The 18,540-nt window shown below is 42.1% G+C and overlaps 1 protein-coding gene across 1 annotated transcript; it reads right to left on the reverse strand.

The window, feature by feature from the left end:
* Positions 1 to 1,715: 1,715 nt before the first annotated feature.
* cUnh7orf57 (chromosome Un C7orf57 homolog) lies at positions 1,716 to 16,239 on the reverse strand (the record flags this gene model as incomplete). The annotated part of the gene is made up of 7 exons (XM_080720443.1): positions 1,716 to 1,774; positions 5,589 to 5,689; positions 9,194 to 9,267; positions 11,479 to 11,587; positions 12,999 to 13,092; positions 13,658 to 13,834; positions 16,197 to 16,239. 7 exons carry the CDS (start codon positions 16,237 to 16,239, stop codon positions 1,716 to 1,718), a joined length of 657 nt encoding a protein of 218 aa, XP_080576569.1.
* Between the last annotated feature and the right edge of the window lie 2,301 nt (positions 16,240 to 18,540).

Genomic DNA, 18,540 nt, shown 5'->3' on the forward strand with positions numbered 1-18,540 from the left:
TTAAATAAAATTATAATAATAATACTAAAAGAAAGATAAGACCTTTGTTGGTTATTCTGTAAGAGATGGCATTGTCCACTCCGACTTCCTATTGCTGCACCAGATTTGAGTTCTTCTTCTACAAAGTCATAGCCTGACACTCAGCCTGAATTTCCTCAACTTTTCGTTTCATTATCCAGCGTGCAAGTGGTTTTCTGAGATGGCTGTCGCTGAAGAGGGAGTCCCCTGTGAGTAGTGCATCCCCTAAATCAGTTTTTCCCACAAACGTTGTAATTTCAAGGACCCCATAACTCTTGAGTGTACAGACAGACCCAGATACCATGCTAAAGATATCGAATAACCAAGATTAATTCCGTCATCGCATTCAAAGGACGCCGACTGACCTGGAATTCTACCCGAGAAAACACACTGGAAGACTATCAATCCTTTCTTGTTTCTATGTGCCAAATATGAACACAGGAACATGACCGCTCATTAAAATTCCACCCAACAGAATTGCTTTTCCTTTAATCTCTCGCACCAAGAACTCGTAAACAAAATTCTGTCGAAACATCAGGAACATGTATGCCTTTGCAGAAATAACTTAAAACACATCAATCTCCCTGCCAGACTATCGATTTAATCCGTCTGTCCTCAACGTTGGGGTACAGGGACCACCAGGGGTCCAAATGGTCCCTTACGGGTCTGTAACACTTCTTTAAACTTGTGGTGTCTTTGGTGTGACCGGCCCGCCTGCCCTGTATTCGACCTGAATCACAGACTGAGCCACTGGTCACTGATAAAGGAGAGACGGAATGAGCAAAGGATCTGCCTACCCATTTGGACCCGTTAACAGACGATTCGGACCGCTGCTTGGTCCCCGAAACCCGACGTCGAGGACCAGTGCTTTCGTATAAACGCAACAACAGAGGCAGACACTGTGGCCTCTGGGATGCGCTCTACTCAGAGGTTTGCAGTCTTTGATTAATTATGATAATTCAACCCCACAGCTTCCGACACAAACTCCACTAAATGGCCTTGAAACCTCACAAAAAAATAAAACCTAAATAGAAACATTTCACATTTCACTGTTAATCACACGTCATTATTAGCACTAACACGTTGTCCACGGTCTACTAACTCCTCGATCATCATACGATCAGGGTGGGAATTTTAACACCGACCCGGGCAACTTATGGCAATGTTTCAGTTGTGTCGGACAAGAACGTCCAACTAGGTTGAGGTTGTAAACAACCAAAAAAAAGGCAACGATTTGAGAGCAGAAGTGTGTTGGTGGTGTTTGGAAACCCAACGTGAAGGTGTTAATTAATCCCCGGTTGGCCCTGCTAATCTGTCCATCTTTCCAATCGAGAACACGGACACAGAACACTGAATAAATATCAATTCGAAACGAATAATGTACCCAACAAAAAAAAAAAACATGAGGATTTCTTTAAAATAGCTAAAAGGAAAAATATTAAAAAAATTTAAAAATAAACAGAGAGAGGCGAGTACCGTCGCATAAACATAGAAACAGAAGAAATAATAAAAAATAATAATAAATAGCGGTCAGTGACATGAGAGTGAGCCCAAAGCAGGGCCAGAGCAAGGTGTGTGTTTGTGTGTGTGTTTATGTGCGCGTGTGTGTTTGTGGATTTGTGACGTGTGCCCACCCCCCCCCTCCACCCCCATTCCAGGAGATGCGAGCCCCACAGGCGTCCACACACACACACACACTACTCCAGGTCATCCACATCCTCCGTGGCTTCGGTGCCCGTCTGTTCAGTGGTCACGCCTGCATGACAAAACAAACACATAGTTAGGTTAAAAAAAAACACGCCTCAGAAAGAACTGGTCTTATTGTTATCTATCATTTTGATATCTCTACTATGCAGAGAAAAGGGGTGATTTATAGCACTGTCGGGCAGAAACCTTGTATCTCCAAGTTTCAAAATGTTTTTTCTCAAAGTAAAGCCCTGCTTCATCATACAAGACCGTCGCACAGAGGTAGTGAAAACAGCCGATCTACAAGCACACAACGCCTCGCGGTTCGAGGCGTTGTGTGCTTGTAGATCGGCTGTTTCACTAGTTTAAATCATTTTAAAAATGATAAATACAAAACAAACGGTTTTGGACAGACAAGGTTTCCACCCAACAACGACGATATACATAAATATGGCATTACTCAAACAGAGGGTTGGGCATGGAGAACCAGAATCGTTTAGAGCAGGAATCTTCGACATGTTTCAGGCCAAGGACCAGAGAGAAGAAAAAGTGTGTATTAATTTCCTACCGTTTCTACACGGATTCATATATATATATATTTTTTTTTTAAGTTTAAAACGTGTAGGCTGACTCTCTTTCCACATGGAAAGTTAATCAGGAATCAATAAGCCAATTAGGGTTGTTCGATATGGCCAAAAAATAAAATCTCGATTATTTTCTCTGAAATCCCGATTTTCGATTTCGATTTCGATTTTTTGTTAAAAGAATAATACATTGTTTCAACTATTTTGTTTTCATTTAAAAAATGCAAGGAAATGTTTTTTTTTTCATTATTTTTTCATTTTTTGATTTTTTTTATATAGCCAAATAGCAAAATGCAATAAAACAATAAGGGTATTAATAATAATAACTTTAGTTGTGCAACAATCACATACAACTTAGCGTCCTTAGTGTTTCATTATCAATAGTGAGTGACAAAACAGCCAAAACAAGCCAGCTCTTGGAGGCTGGTGAGGCATTTTGGTAGGCATTTCGCCTACCAAAATGTAATTCCTGGCTACGCCCCTGCCCTGCACCACTCATGCACGGAGATGTTGACTGATTGTAAACGGAGGCGAAGCGCTTCGCTTCCCGACGCAAAATTAACACAGTGACAGGGACAGTAGGACTAGGAGTAGACTACAGTCAGTAGGTGGGTAACACAGAATTAATAAGCTTCTTTCAAACTACAACAAGTAAGTAAGTTTACCAGCTCAGCAGCGTTTTGTTCTGTTTGCTGCTTGAACCATCGCGAGTGAGCGCAGTGCGCTGGTGAACTCTGCTCAGTCTGACGTGCGCTAAACGGGCATCAAAGAAATTACACATCAGATAGAAAGTAGTATTAATTTGGTGTCGGACCTTGTCGTCCTGCTTTAGGAGGACGGGGCTGTGTACTTTTTGCGCGTGCAAGGCTCCAATGAGTAAGAATTTCCCTAATTAAAGTGAAAATCGATTTTACGATTTCCATTTTTTTAAATCTTCCAAAGGAAAAAAACCGGGTTACGATTAAAAATCGATTAATCGAACAACCCTAAAGCCAATACTGGCTAATGGCACTGCTATCAATTCCATCCCCACCCAAAGGGCAGCGGTGACTGCCCCGCTTCTGAACAACACCCGATATGCTTACTTGTATTAAGAGAGGCTGTATTGATTGATTGATGATAGGAACCATACTGAGTTCCTTACTTGTATTATTGTTTTTTTTTTTTTTTTTTTGTAACTGAGTTACTCGGGCCCAAGGTGGAGGAGCCTTAATTATTTTATACTTTAGCTATTGAAAAATAGCAGATATACAAGCTCACAATGCGGCACTGCGAGCTTGTACATCTGCTATTTTTGAAAAGTCGTGAAAATGTGTGCAAATCTTTGAATATACTGTGTGTATTTTTTAAGCTAACATTTGTTAATCAAATTTTGATTCTGGGGGGTCCTTGGAACTAAATATTTTGAGATGGGGATCCGTGGCCAAATACATATCATTTTGGGGGTCCTTCACATGAAAAAGTTTGAGCTCCACTGAACAAAAAAAAAAAAAAATCTCAAAAATAGCAGATCTACAGTACACACGCTGTGAGCTTGTATATCTGCTATTGTTCAATAGTTAAAGCACAAAATAATGCGTAATAAGTCTAAATGGGTTAAACCCCCTCCCCTATGAAGAACATTCATGGGGGGGCCCGCAGTGAATCCTTGTACCCAGGGCCCAGAATTTGGTGCGACACCCCTGTCCCCCAGAGGCAAAAACAAAGGAAATGTAACATGGCTACCAGTGATTAGCGGCCACGTTCTCCCACAATTTTAACCTTATTTTCCTCTTCATGTCTGTTGGTTGCGAAACCAAAACCCTTCAGTGGCTTATTGTGATTACAGAACGAAGAGCTACAACGCGGTCCAAGGGAAAGATGCAAACTAAACCGCGTTGTGGTTCTGCAACTATCGCCCATTTCCTTAGCGATTAGTGCCTGTCAGTATTCTAAGTTATCTCCATTGATCCAAGCTAGCCCCCGGAACACAATCGATGGATTGATCATTAAAATAGACATGCTCTGAAAGCACACGTGGGCCAACCCATCTGACCACTTCCATGAGTAGTTCAGACCAAAAATTACTTAATTTTCATCAATCAATGACACACCCCATGAAGCACAGAATTCATGGAGATTTGTTTTTGTCGCATAACTTTGATGATGGGTCATCGGTCGGTATAGGAGACTCCACCAGGCATCAAATTATTGGTTCAGAAATGCTATCTCTATGAATTCAAGGCTGCATGGTGAGTGTAATTGATAGAAAATAAGGCTAAAATGTCTTCTAAATCCTAATGGTTTTCTGGAAAAACGTATGTTTCTTTATCTGTGGTGCTCAAAGTTTTTAATGTCAAGGACCCCTAGAATTATATGTATTTGACCGCAGACCCCCATCTCAAAATATTTAGCTCCAGGGACCGCCCAGAAGCAGAGATTTTAGTTAAAAAATGTAGCTTTAAAAGATTATATATTCAAAGATTTTCACAAATGTTGTCTACAAGCTCATAGCGCGGAACTCGGTGCCGCGCTATGAGCTTGTAGATCTGCTATTTTTGAATAGCCAAACGTCACACAAATGCGTTCCTGGTCTTAATGGGTTAACACGTGAAGTGGTCAGATGAGTGAAAGGTTAAATATACAGTATATATACAGGGTTTCCTGCAGGAAAAAGTCTTGACCAGGGGGGATCTCATGGCGCACGCGCGAAGCGCGTGCGCCGAAAATTTTTGATAATTAATTAATTAATTCGAGTAATTAATTCACTTAATTTTTAATATTAATTCTTATTTTTGCCCTATAAAAAACACATGAATGTGCCCATGATGACGGAAAACACAACTACATGCTATCATCCACATTTATTCAACATTGAATAACTTATATTGCCGGTTCGCCACCAAAGGGTTAAAAAAATAGTGTGCACGCTGGTGTACGAATTCGTGCACAGATGATGCACTATGCATGTACACGCTTTTCACAGCTTTCAAACAAAAAAATTCGCTTGGAAATCCGTTCAGGAGATACCAGCCCTTATGTTTTCTTCAAATGTAAACAAACATGGCTGCCATGTTGGAAAGATAGGGTTGGTATGGGGGTTAAACATGCAATTTCGCGATCGCGATCATGCCTAGTACATTGTTGGAGGTCCAAAAAGTTTTTTTGGGAAAAAAAAAAAATTGAAAAAAAAAAATTTTTTTTTTTTTTTTTTTTATACCCTTGGGGGGGCGGGGGGGTTTTCTGGCCAGGCGGGGCGCCTGGCCTGTAAAGTGCTGCAGGAAACCCTGATATACGTATATATGAATCTATGAGTCGTACTTGAGGCGTCGTCATCATTGGGCGACTTATTCTCATCCTCGATGTAGCCGAAGCTCAGCAGCTTGGACATGCTGACTGGAGGAGCCTTCTTGTCATAGGACCTTCGCCAAGGGAACAAAACACATAATCACAGTTACTCTCTAAACAGAGATGGGTATGGCTGCAGGCCTGGAGACACCTCCCTCTGCAGATCTTTCTTGTCAGATCTTTCGTCTCAGTACGGAAGTACCTAATTACTTGACTCTACTGCCCCCTAGTGCTTCGGGGACGTGTGCAGTGGGGCAACGGTGAGATTCGATCTAGTGATCTCTGGCACGCAAGTCGGCGACGCTATCCATTCAGCCATCAATGCTGATGTTTATCGTGGGCTTGCCCAGGCCTTACGGCCTGGGCATAAATATAACGATTGCATTCACCACGGCTTCGTAACTCGCGCCTGGCCCGCTCTTCGCGGCCACTCGCGCCTGCGGCGCTCGGGGGCGAAGAGCAGGACCAAGGTCCGCTGGCCTTCGCGCCGCTTGCAATGTCGTGGACACTCGAGCGGCTCCGCCTTTGTTGACCCTGTAGACTTGCCGTTAGTACTTCCGTTCTGAGTACTTCCGTACTGAGACGAAAGATCTGACAAGAAAGATCTGCTGAGGGAGGTGTCTCCAGGCCTGCAGCCATACACTCTTGTCTAAACAGGCAAGTGTGTTCACGCAGTGGCCATTTTGGCTCTTACTTCATCAATCGTTCTGGTGAAGTAACCACAAAATGGCCACCGCGTGCACAACACTGGTGGAAATATTATTATAGTATTTCAAGTAGTTTTTAATAAGAATGAGTGCTTTGTGTAACTATGGCACGTCCGCTCCAACCTGTTGAGGTCATGTCAGATTAGTTCCGTATTACGATCGCTCTTCCATCAAATGTATTAACTGATATTCAACGACTCCACGACAGACAGACAGATAAGGCATCATCAATCAATCAATATAACCTCTCCTCCGTCAACAAATTCGACATGCGGAAAGCAGAAGTTTTCTGACAGAGTAGATCTATCAGAGTAGTTACACAAAGCTCTCCTTCTTATGAAACCACGTATTGGGAATAAAAAATAACAGCTTGGATTGGATAGTGTCGTCAAACTATATAAGCTAGTTTAGGGCAAAATGCATAGGCTTACAATGGAGATCATTCCCCCACGAACGGGACATATATGCCACCTGATCTATATTCTATGGTGCTATACAAATAAAATTGTTATATGCCATGCAACACTCAATCAAAAGCGTAAATCATGTGTATAATTTTGGGGGATATGATGTATGGTTCACAGAACCATGTTGGCCAGGCATGCCCTGAGGCACTGCGTTCCGAGCTTGTGAATCTGCTACTGTTGATGCTTTTGTGTGACGCTGTGTTATGATCAAGTAAGGCTTTAAAATATGGAGATAAGAGGTTTCTGCCCGACAGCAACGTTATAGTAATAACCGGTGTACACACACACACCAAGCACACCATTCGTGTGAGCGGTAGGCTAATGGGCAGTGTGTCCCACCGGGCTGTCATACAGACAAATCAACTTAACAATCTCCCTGCCAAAAAAGACGTTTCTATCAGTGTTGTTTTTGTTGACGAGACGATAACGAAAATGACTTTGTTGACGCCCCTTTTTTTCACGTTTATGACGTAACGTTAACGAGCTAAAATCTCTAGTCTGGTGACGAAAATATGACGAGACGAATGTGTGTTTTCGTTGACTAGACGAGACTAAACGAAAATGTTAGTGTGTGGACGAAGTCAAAATGCATGACCATTTTCTGCCGTCCGTTCCGTCATATTTTGGATCAAAGACTGAGCAGTCTGCTCACTCTGCTCTAACTCCAGCTGTCCCCAGACCGCAGCGCATCTAGCCTCTGTTCCCATGCATAGAAAGCAAGCAGGCATAGCAGTGACTGGAGTGGAGAGGCAACGCAGCCGTTGATAGAAAGTAGCGCCGGCACAAGCTGTTGTAAACCGCATGATTGGTAGATTCTCTGCTTTGAAAACTGCCTGACTGTAATTATTTTATTCCTCTCCAGTCTCCTCCAAGGCTAAAGGAACGGGGCTAAAGCGCAAGCATGCTAACGATTTAGCCACGTTCCTTGAGGAGGAAAAACAACAACAAACGTAGGCTAAAAGTAACAATTATGTAACGTCACAGCATCGATGCAGATTCAGAACGGCACGCGGCTGCATCGCAATGCAAGCAAATTGTCTTAATCTAAAACTTTTTAAGAAGTCCTCTACTCAATCGTTTACTAATATGCTGTGTGTGTGTTCGACACAGCACAGTACTCACTGCAGCCGGGCACAACCAGTGGCGTCAGTTGAGAAAAAGCTAAGGTATGGCAACATGACTGGTGTGACACCAGTCATGTTGCCATACCTTAGCAACAGGCACGATTACAATACATTTTATTATTTCCCCCTGTAGCTAAGGTATGGCAGCCGCCATAGCTTGCCATACCCAATTGACGCCTCTGGGCACAACAGGACTCAGCGTTTGTCAATCTGTGAGTCGAGACCCCAGAGAGGTCCCAAAATGATTTTGGGGGGTCCCCAAATGATTAACTTAATGTGCAACATTGTTTTCTCACTCAACTTAAACAAAACAACATAGAGTGTATTGAGGGTTTATGTACATGTCTAAAGTGACAACATAAGGACTTTTTTAACCTCTGAAATGACAAATTAAATTGACAAAGGTCAAATTGTCAAATATTAGAGGCTGAAATTGTGAAAATAGCTGATCTACATGCTCACAATGCCTCGCAACGTGAGGGGTTGTGAGCATGTAGATCTGCTATTTTCACAATAGAACCGTGTTATACAAAATGTTGTGCCTCATCTCCTAGTGCTCGTCAGGGTGGGGGTCCCCAGTTAAAATATGATTATTTTGGGGTCGCAGCCAGAAAAGGTTTAGAACCACTGCCTTATTGACTGTTTCATTTATTTATTTAAAGACCCATTTTTCATTTTGACTAAAACGATTGACTAAAACTGGACTAAAACCTTTGTGTGGGTTCGTCGACTAAAACTTGACTAAAACCTTTTGAGTTTTAGTCGACTAAAACTAGACTAAAACTATCAGGGATATAAATGACTAAAATCTGACTAAAACTAAGAAGCATTTCGTCAAAAAGACTATGACTAAGACTAAATCTAAAATGCCCGCCAAAAACAACACTGGTTTCTATAATAAAAACGTCTTTTTAACTATGGACCTCCCTGCCAGACGTCTTTTTTAAATAAATAATTAAAAAAAAAAAAATTGGAAAAAAATTTTTTTGGACCTCCAACAGTGTACTGATCGCGATCGCGAAATTGCATGTTTAACCCCCATACCAACCACATCTTTCTGCCTTCTCCTGAATGCCTGAACGGATTTCCAAGCGGATTTTTTTGTTTGAAAGCTGTGAAAAGCATGCACATGCATAGTGCATGATCTGTGCACAAATGTGTGCACCAGCGTGCACACTATTTTTTTAACCCTTTGTTGGCGAAACGGCAATATAAGAGGTCCCACTTTAAATATGGCACCGACTGAGTTAACAGACAAACACCACACATACAGTACTCACGTCCTTTTGTACTTGTTGGCCTCAGCTATGGTCAGAGATTCAATCCCACTGGAAACGCTGTTGGGAGACAACACCTGCGGGCCACAACATGACATGACATTCATGAGCTTACAGCGGGCCATTGTGCTCTGCTGCCATGTGCCTCAATGAATGATTATTTAAATGGATAGTTCTCCCACAAAATGCCTTTATTCTCCTATCAATTACTCACCCCATGAAGCCTTGAATTCATGGATTTATTGAATTTTTTGTCTCATTCCCTTTTTTTTATATTTTTTTTATGTTTTTTATCCCACGATTTTTGCAACCCATTTTTCTCACCCGGTGACTACCTAACCTGTAGTCCTGGTTTCCGCTCTCCCCCTGCCGCGCCAGGGGACATTGGGGAGCACCCGGCTGGCTAGGGGTAGTATAGAAACCAGGACTACTGCATGTTTTTGTGTGAGGGCCTATGCCCAAGGAGACACGGGGAGAACATGCAAACTCACCACAGAGAGGCCCCATCGCCAACCCCACCTAGGGTGTGGGTGCTGATGACGCGGGTGGAGGAACACGCCCCCAGCGCCCACAGCTTCCCCCGGCGGGAATCGAAGGTCCTGGGACCTTCAAACTGTGAGGCGAAGTGCTAACCACTGCACCACCGTGCCCCTTTTTTGTCTTATTCCTAGTCCAATATTCAAATATTTAATTATTAGAAGTAAATGGGAGGCCTTGGCAATAATCTTATTGTTAACGATATGATAATAATTTTGTGGGTTAACGATCCCTTCAATGCACTGGTTCTCAAAGTGGGATCCAGGGACCCACGGAGGCCCCTGAGGGGGTTCCAGGGGGTCCCTGAGGGGGTTCCAGGGGGACCCAAGCCAAATACATTCTCAGATCGGGATACAGTACCAGTTTTATCACCAAACAGGAGAGATAATTCAAACAGTACATACAGTGAAAACAAGTGAAAATGGAAATGATGAAACAAAACAGTGAACATGAATAAAATGGAAGCTGACAAATCATATTTGTTGATGTCTAATTCTATGTATGAAACCATTGTTAAGTGACGAAGAGCTCCTTCAAATCCTGCCCAGCCCCTTTGACCACTTGAACTCCAACATCCATATTCTGGGGGGGAACATTTGCCAAGCTGATCTGATCCTATCAAACATAATGGTAACACAAATGGTCCTATCAAACATAGGATATAACCTGATAAGAGCATTTTATAATCGCCATAATTGCTATTTCTGTTTATTATAACATATTTTCAGTAGAATTATGAGATTTTGTGCTGCAAACAACTGTGTAATTTTTGTGACTTACACATTTTCTTAAGATGTTTTCAGGTTGATATAATGGCAGCTACGTATACTGTAAGACAGTGTGCCAGGTCAATGCTTGTCATGAAATGCATTGTGGTAAATGTAGGCCGAAACAGACAGAAATTGCATCGTTAATAGTATCGTTTCTATAGCGACCATTATAACCATACCTATAACCATGATGAAGAACTGAATAACAGGAACACAAACAGTGTAGCGCTGTGGTTATGCATGCATGGACACAATCATGCTTCTGAGTGTTTTCCCTTTAACTTAAAGATGCACAAAAAACACAATCAAATGAAAATAAATGAAACTCACGCAATGGATTGAACTCAGGTGATGGATGGAGGGGGAAAAAACGGATGACAGGAATTTAGAAAAATATATAAAGAATGTTTTAAAAAGGTGAAAAGATGGCAAAATGATTAAAAATGAATTTATGAAAAAACTAATCGACACAATGTCGACGTGATGGAAGCTGCGATTTACGGTATAAGCCCAATTCATATGTCGTCGCACCATGGTGTCTCGCGCCGAGAATGTGCCGCCGGTTTGCAGGTCGGCTATTCTCCAGTGATGTAAAGTAACTAATTAAGTACATTTACTCATTAACCACATCAGACAAAATACATATTTCGGCCATTTGAAAATAGCCAAGCTTGCAGATCGGCGATTTTCAGAAGATTTTAATACATTTACAGTACATGTTTGAAAACTTCTGAAATGGGACATTCTGCATGATGAGAACTTTCTACTTGTAGTACTATAAGTACATTTTGATACCAATCATTTGTACTTTTACTCAAGTACATTTAATTTTTGAATACCGGATTGTACTTTCTATATTGCAGTATTGATACTAAAAATGTGAGCACTTTTCCCACCACCGCTATTCTTTGACACTTTTGGCACGGGACACCATGGCAGGACACGAGCATGGACTGGGCCTACAGGTCCATCATTATTCACCTGATCGCCATCAATCCAGTCCGAACCGTTATCGGTGCCGAACGGCGCAGCGAGAGGCTGCCTGGCCGCTGCCTTTGCGTGGCCGTTGGGGGACGTCACTTTACTTGCACTGCGGGGTAACAAGAGTCAACGGTCACACAGGGCGAGAGACACTGACCTCCGTCAACATGGCGGCCCCCTTTCCTGGGGCATGTCGTTTACAGGCGAATGTTTCCAAGAGTAGCTAAAACTGCCGATCCGCAAGCTCACAAAGCGTTGGCGCTTTGAGGGCATGTAGAACGGCTGTTTTTTGGGTTGTACCGTTGTACAAGGTATAAAATATTGATTTGTTTAGTAAAAAAAGGGAAAACATAAGATTCTCTCCCCACCCCCAAAATGTGCCTCTCAATTAGTCGATTAATAAAAAACACAAGCATAATCAATAGAATAATCGCTAAGAAATAATTGTCACTTGTCACTCTATGCATGTGATGTGTGTGTTTGTGTGTGTCTGTCTACTTGCATTACTATATTTGTACGGATCATAATGTAGACCACAAGTATATGGTAGAATTTGAGGAATAGGTCAGAAATAAAAGAGTCCGCACACCAATTTGCTGCTCCCAAAGTTAAAGATTTACTTGTGGTAACGCTTCGAGCCTACCGGCTCTTCATCAGACCAGTCTGATGAAGAGCCAGCTGTTTTCCATTCTCTAGATTAAAGAATGTATGTGTGTGTGTGTGTGTGTGTGTGTGTGTGTGTGTGTGTGTGTGTGTGTGTGTGTGTGTGTGTGTGGTAGCTTGATGCAGTGGAGATATTCCTCTCCTCGCCCAGGGAGGTGCTAACACTTCTAGTTGGTTTGATTGGTTCAGGCTAGTCTCGTTAAGACAGGCGGCGCTACATATCAGGACATCTTCACACCCCATTTTGTCACCAGTTGGCAGGCTGTCAGGAACCGGTGACACCCTCACAAAAGTTGTAAATGACCGTAACACTGTACAACCCATCTCTCCATCCATCACGCTCAATTAAATCACAGAAGTTAATCAACCAATTACACTTTTATGATTAATATTATAAATTGATATATTATATTGTCACTGTTGGGTGGAAACCAAGTCCAAAACCATTACTTTCCAGGAAATGGAAGAAAAGGACGTTAGAATGTAGTTACTATTTAGTCGCAAGCACAATATTTATAAAAAACACACGTGAATCTCTGTGAAAAAAGCAAATACGCGATCAATGTTCTTTTTCAACTATAAAGTTGTCAAATATGTAAGTCATTTCTATATTTGGGTTATGTGTCATATGTGCCATGTGCAACTTCAGAGCCTACAAGCCAAACAGGAATGTAATTGTCAACGACAGAAACACAATTAAATTGTTAATCGCAATTATTTGAGTGACAATTAATCGTCTTGTAAAATGTCTTAATCGTGACAGCCCTACGTCCCACCTCATCTAGAGTGGACCCCTCACCTGGATTGTTGGATTCAGGCCCACCAAACCACTCTGGGAGGTGGTAGGGATGTCTTACCTCTTGGATTCAGGCCCACCAAACCACTCTGGGGGGTTGTAGGCTTTCTTGGGTGTCTCGCAGTCATCATCCACCACATCATGGCACAGCAGGCCTACGGTGGCACACATTGGCACACAAAATCAGCCAAGGAATGCACTCCGCACACATGACCACATGAACTGTACCAGAGTCTTCTTTGGCAAACTGTGGCTGAAAATAGCTGTATGTAGGAGCGTGTAGTGCATTGAAACACCTTGTGAGGTCATGTGTGAATATTGTGGGGGGTTTTTTCTCTGAAAACTAAATCACACCAAATAATTTACCCTAATAAATATGTAGTAATAAGTATTATTTATATACTCTATTTATAATAATAGGTATTCCAAATGCAAGTTTTTTATTATCAAAACTGAAATATCAAATCCTAGTTTTTCTCCTGTCTAAGGATTTCTAAATGATTTAATTTGCATTGTGATGGGTCCGGAGGATGGCCTAATAGACGGACCAAGAACCAAAATAGTTTTGATCCCCAGGTAGTCACTGTTACAAATGTCCCATAAATGCCCTTAACCCATTTAGACCTGGAAAGCCTTTATGCATGTATACCTTTCAAAATGTAAACCTTTCATAAAACCTCACAGGATTTAGGATTTAGAAGGCGGCGTTAGGATCGGTACCTTTCTGCCCTCCTGCTTTGGCGAGCTTGACGTATTCGGAGTCCGTCGCGAAGATGCCAACGCGCCGCCCGCCAGTCCTCTCGGCGGGGGCTTTGTCGTCGGCGCTCTGGGACAGCCCGGGGATCTGGGACGTCGGCCCTGTATTAACTCCGTTAGACGGAGCCACAGCCTTAAATCCTGTAACGAGAGGAGGATTAAATAAGCACCGGCTGGTGACTTGGCGAGATGCACCCGGGCTTGGAAGGAAATCGTTGCTGTCGGGACAGAAAACCTCTGATCTCCAAATTCTCTGAATTTGATTTTTTTTGTGTTTTTTTCTTTTCTTTCATAGATTAATCTACTTTATCACAATACAGCGTCACAAAAAAGCATCAAAAGTGGCAGATCTGATACTTTTGCCATTTTAGAATTTGAACACTGAAAAAGTCAAAGTTTTGGACATATGAGGTTTCCGCCCCCGACGAAGTAGAGCTGCTATCATCAGCAACAGCCTCCCGGAGCAGAGCCAAGAGCTCACAATGATTACCGTCAACAGTAAGTATGCCATCTCATCTCTGTCCGTCTGTCTGTCTAAGCAACATGTCTAAGCAAGTACCAGCCCGCCACTAGGGCAGGGTCTTCAACATTTTCAGGCCAAGGACCCCTTAGTTGAGAGAGAGATGAAGCAGGGACCGCCACAACCTCTTCATAGATTCCATATAGTTTCATCTTTTGACTGCACAATCATCCGTGTATTTTGGATTCATATCAATTTGCTCAAATTGCTCTTTTTCCCCTCTACACGAAAGCTCTTTGCCGAAAATAGCCGATCTGCGAGGCGTTGTGAGCTTGTAGATCTGCTATTTTGGGCTACAGTTCTTAGAATACGGACACTAGGGTTCAAATGGTTAATAGAAAAAAGTAGAAAACAGTTTCTTTCACACAAAGATTTGGAGGACCCCCTGTAGTAACTCTGGGGACCCCCTAGGGGTCCCGGACCCCCTGTTGAGGACCTCTGGTCTAGGGATTCCAATCCACCGCGGATTGTCGAGCGTATATTCACCTTATTTCCTGGCCTGTCTCCAGGGTGGCACCATTGCCCTTTCCTGCTGCTTCACTCAATATCCATTCACTTCCTCCCTAATAGGCTGCGGGTGTAATGCAGGTAATCTGCAGTGTTGCCAGACTTTTGCAAGAGAAACAAGTGGCCAGGTCTATGATGACAACAAGCCAAAAAGAAGCGACTAGTTTATGTTTTTTCCACTTTGCATGGGCTTGTTTGGGAAATAGCACATATACAAGCTCACAATGTTTCACAAGACATTGAGGGCTTGTAGATCTGCTATTTTCAAAAGATGTTGAATACGTTTTAAACATTTTAACACAAATCTTGTATGGACGTCCCTGGCACATGATATTTTCAGATGCGGGTCTGGGGAGTGCGGGGACAAATACAATGGAAACCATTAGGAATCAAGCCCATATAAAGCAACTACACTTTAGAAACAAGCCCAAAGTCACCCAGTTACACTGGGTAACCTGGCCACGCCCATGGCGACCGTGTGAATAAGGTGAATATCAACACGAAAGGCCTGTGTTCAGGGCAAGTGATCTTTAAAGTTACACTTCATTAAAGCTGCATCAACTTAAAGACATGTCATAAAAAAGGGTAAATCGGGCTAATATGGGTGATGACGTCACATAGCGCCTCTACTGTACTGTACTGTACAGTACTGTATTGTCTGTCTGTCCACCGACCCGTCTCCCCTTGCACACATCAAGAAAACCAGGAAGTGACCTTACATGAAAATGTCTTTTATTTCTAAATCTGAGTAGATAAAATATATATTACCAATCAAATGTCAGTCAAGTAGTTAGTTTATGCTTATTTGTTGAATTGATGAAAATCGCTATGCCGGTGAATTACCGGTGTTGGGCGGTTGAAGGCTGGATTTTAGCCGGAGGGGAGGGAGCTAACGTCGGACACATATGGGGGCGGTGCTCGCTGACCGCGACAAATGCGGTGCGGCAGCGGACGAACAAGCAGAGCGAGATAATTACAATGAATAAACACAAACAAACTAGTTCACATAAAGTCTTTGAATATTTTTGACCCGATTCTATAAATGTCTTCTAAATCTTTCTTCTAAATCAGTGGTTCTCAAACCTTTTCATGTCAAGGACCCCCAAAATTACATGAATTTGGCCGTGGACCACAATCTCAAAATATGTCGTTCCAGGGACCCCCCAGAAGCAAATATTTGAGTTACAAATGTTCGTTTAAAAAAATATATATACATACTGTTTACTGTATATAAGATTTGCAATACATTCCAAGATTTTTCAAAAATAGCACATCTACAAGCACCGAGTGCTGTGCTGCGAGCTTGTAGATCTGCTATTTTTCAATAGCTAAAGTATAAAATAATTCCAGACCTAAATGGGTTAAATAAACCCCAACAGCATATCTGTTCACACTCCAGAGCTATTTGGAAGGCAAAAACTCTGCGTTACCAGAAGTTTATACATTGATGGGCGCTCAACTGACAGGCAGACTTACCACCAGGCTTGGTTCTTCGGTGGTTTGGCACGGCAGCACTCATTTCGGCACTCATTTCGGCACTTGAGATGGAAAACAAAGGCACAACAATAATGACTGAAGGCTTGTGAAAAGACCAGCTGAATAATTGAGAATATTTTTCATATATAAATGAATGGACTTGAATTATTACATTTTAATAATCTACAAAATAATTTAGTCGGATTCACCACTAAAGCTCTTTTAAACATCATAGCTAGTAATGCTTCATAGCATTACTAGCATTTTACCATGCATGCACTCATTTACCATGCATGCATAAACAACCCAAAAATGCATTGATCAGAATGACATCACCACTATCATTAGCAGGCAAAAGACCAATGCCAATAATCAGGCATTGATTGATTGATTGATTGATGTCATTATGGGGGATCATGACATCATCACGTTATACATTATCATGTCTGATTCCGGATGACATCATTACGTTATTATTCTTATAGTAATTCAGTGGTTGTCTCAACCAGTGTTGATTTCGTCGACTAAAACTATGACGAAAAATGTTTGTCGACAGCGTTTTTTTCACTGACGAAAACTAAATAAAAAGCTGTGATGACTAAAACTAAGACAAAATATATTGACAATTAGACTAAAACGGTAGGGAGGGACTAGTGGAGAAGAGAGTCATTTCATGTTTGGTTGCTCTCAGGTGTTGTAGCCGATCTACAAGCTCACAACGCGTCGACGCGTTGTGAGCTTGTAGATCTGCTATTTTCAGCACACAGCCAAGTGTAAAATCAGTCATTATGATGCCATCAAGCCATCAAGGCCTGTCAAAATACATTTTAGTCGACTAAATCAACTGTAGATTTAATCGCCTAAAATCTTATGATATTTAGTCGACTAAAATTTGACTAAGAAAGACTAAAACTTTTCAGGTGACTAAATTATGACTAAAACTAAATTACATTTTATTCAAAAGACTATGACTAAAACTAAATCAAATTTTGCTGTCAAAAACAACACTGGTCTCAACGTCCAGCCTCCCGGAAGGGTCCAGATGGACACCCTTTGGGGTCTGTAACATCTTGTGTACAAAATGGAACATTGGTTCCATTTGTACACCGTCAAGAGTTAAATAAGCACTGAGCAAGGATCTTACAGTGCAGATTGAGCCTCCAGTATAGATTTAGTTCAATGATTTCCAACCCGCTTTTATTTATTTCAAGGACCCCCACAGTTTGACACCATATTTAATCTCTGGGACCTGCAGGACCACCAATCTTTACACTGCAAAATCCTCTGTATCAATCTAACTCAGAGGCTACAAATGGGACATGGACATTAAATACATTTGTGTTCCATGTGTACCCTCTACCTGTCAGAGTCATAATAAACCCATAAAGGGGGTCCATTAGGCCCCCCTGGGCACCTATTGGTCCCCCCGCACCCGACGTCGAGAAACAGTGGTATTAACAAAGCACTAAAAAAAATGCTAAATGCGATAGCATGCTAGCTAAGCCAGCCTCTCCCACCAGCCACCACGACAAGGCTTGCCGTGGTGTGAAGCTACAACAATGCTAAACATGACATGAGGCTGCCTTTTTTCAGCTCAAAACGCGACGCCGTGGCAGGCGTTCATGTCGTGCCTGTTTGCTTTAGTGTTAAAGTAAAATTGTCTTACGTGTTCATTTGTTTTTAAGCGTTAAACTGCGCTGGTTTCTTTGGGCCGTTAGGATGGAAGGATGGAAGGGGTGGATGCGGGCCGCCGGTGGGTGTCTGCTCTCTGTGCTCTGAATGATGCTGCTGATGATGATGATGATGCTGATGCTGCGAGAGCACACTTCCTGTCTGGCTGCTGGCTGTCGAAAGTTGCGTCACTTCCGGTTGGAGGGTACTGGTTCCCAAACAGTGGGTTGGGTCCATAGGTTGGGACCCATATACTCTATGGTTGGGACCATAGGTTACTTGGGACCCCATCTGTCGGTCGCGGACGCATTGTTATTATGGATCACGAAGTAAATATATATCCCTTAAATATATATTTCCCATACGTTTTGTTTTTAATTATTATATTTAAACGATAGGTATATTATATATTAGAGACAAATTTTATGTTTTTCCAAAATTGTTTCATACATACATTTTGAAATGTTAAAATCAAAGAAATTCCATGAATTAGAATGTTTGAAGAAGTAGCCCAAGCCCATAGTGAATAGCCGCGCCGGCTATTTAGCCCATAGGCTACTGCTTTTTTAGAAATTTGCTTTTTTTTAAATGTATGTGACGAATAAAGTTTGATTGATGACGAGAACACATGCGGTTTTCAAAGCAGGAGAGGCGAGGTCGTCCCACAGTGATG

The sequence above is a fragment of the Nannobrachium achirus genome, assembly GCF_963921795.1.
Source record: "Nannobrachium achirus genome assembly, chromosome: 24".
Lineage (NCBI taxonomy): Eukaryota > Metazoa > Chordata > Actinopteri > Myctophiformes > Myctophidae > Nannobrachium > Nannobrachium achirus.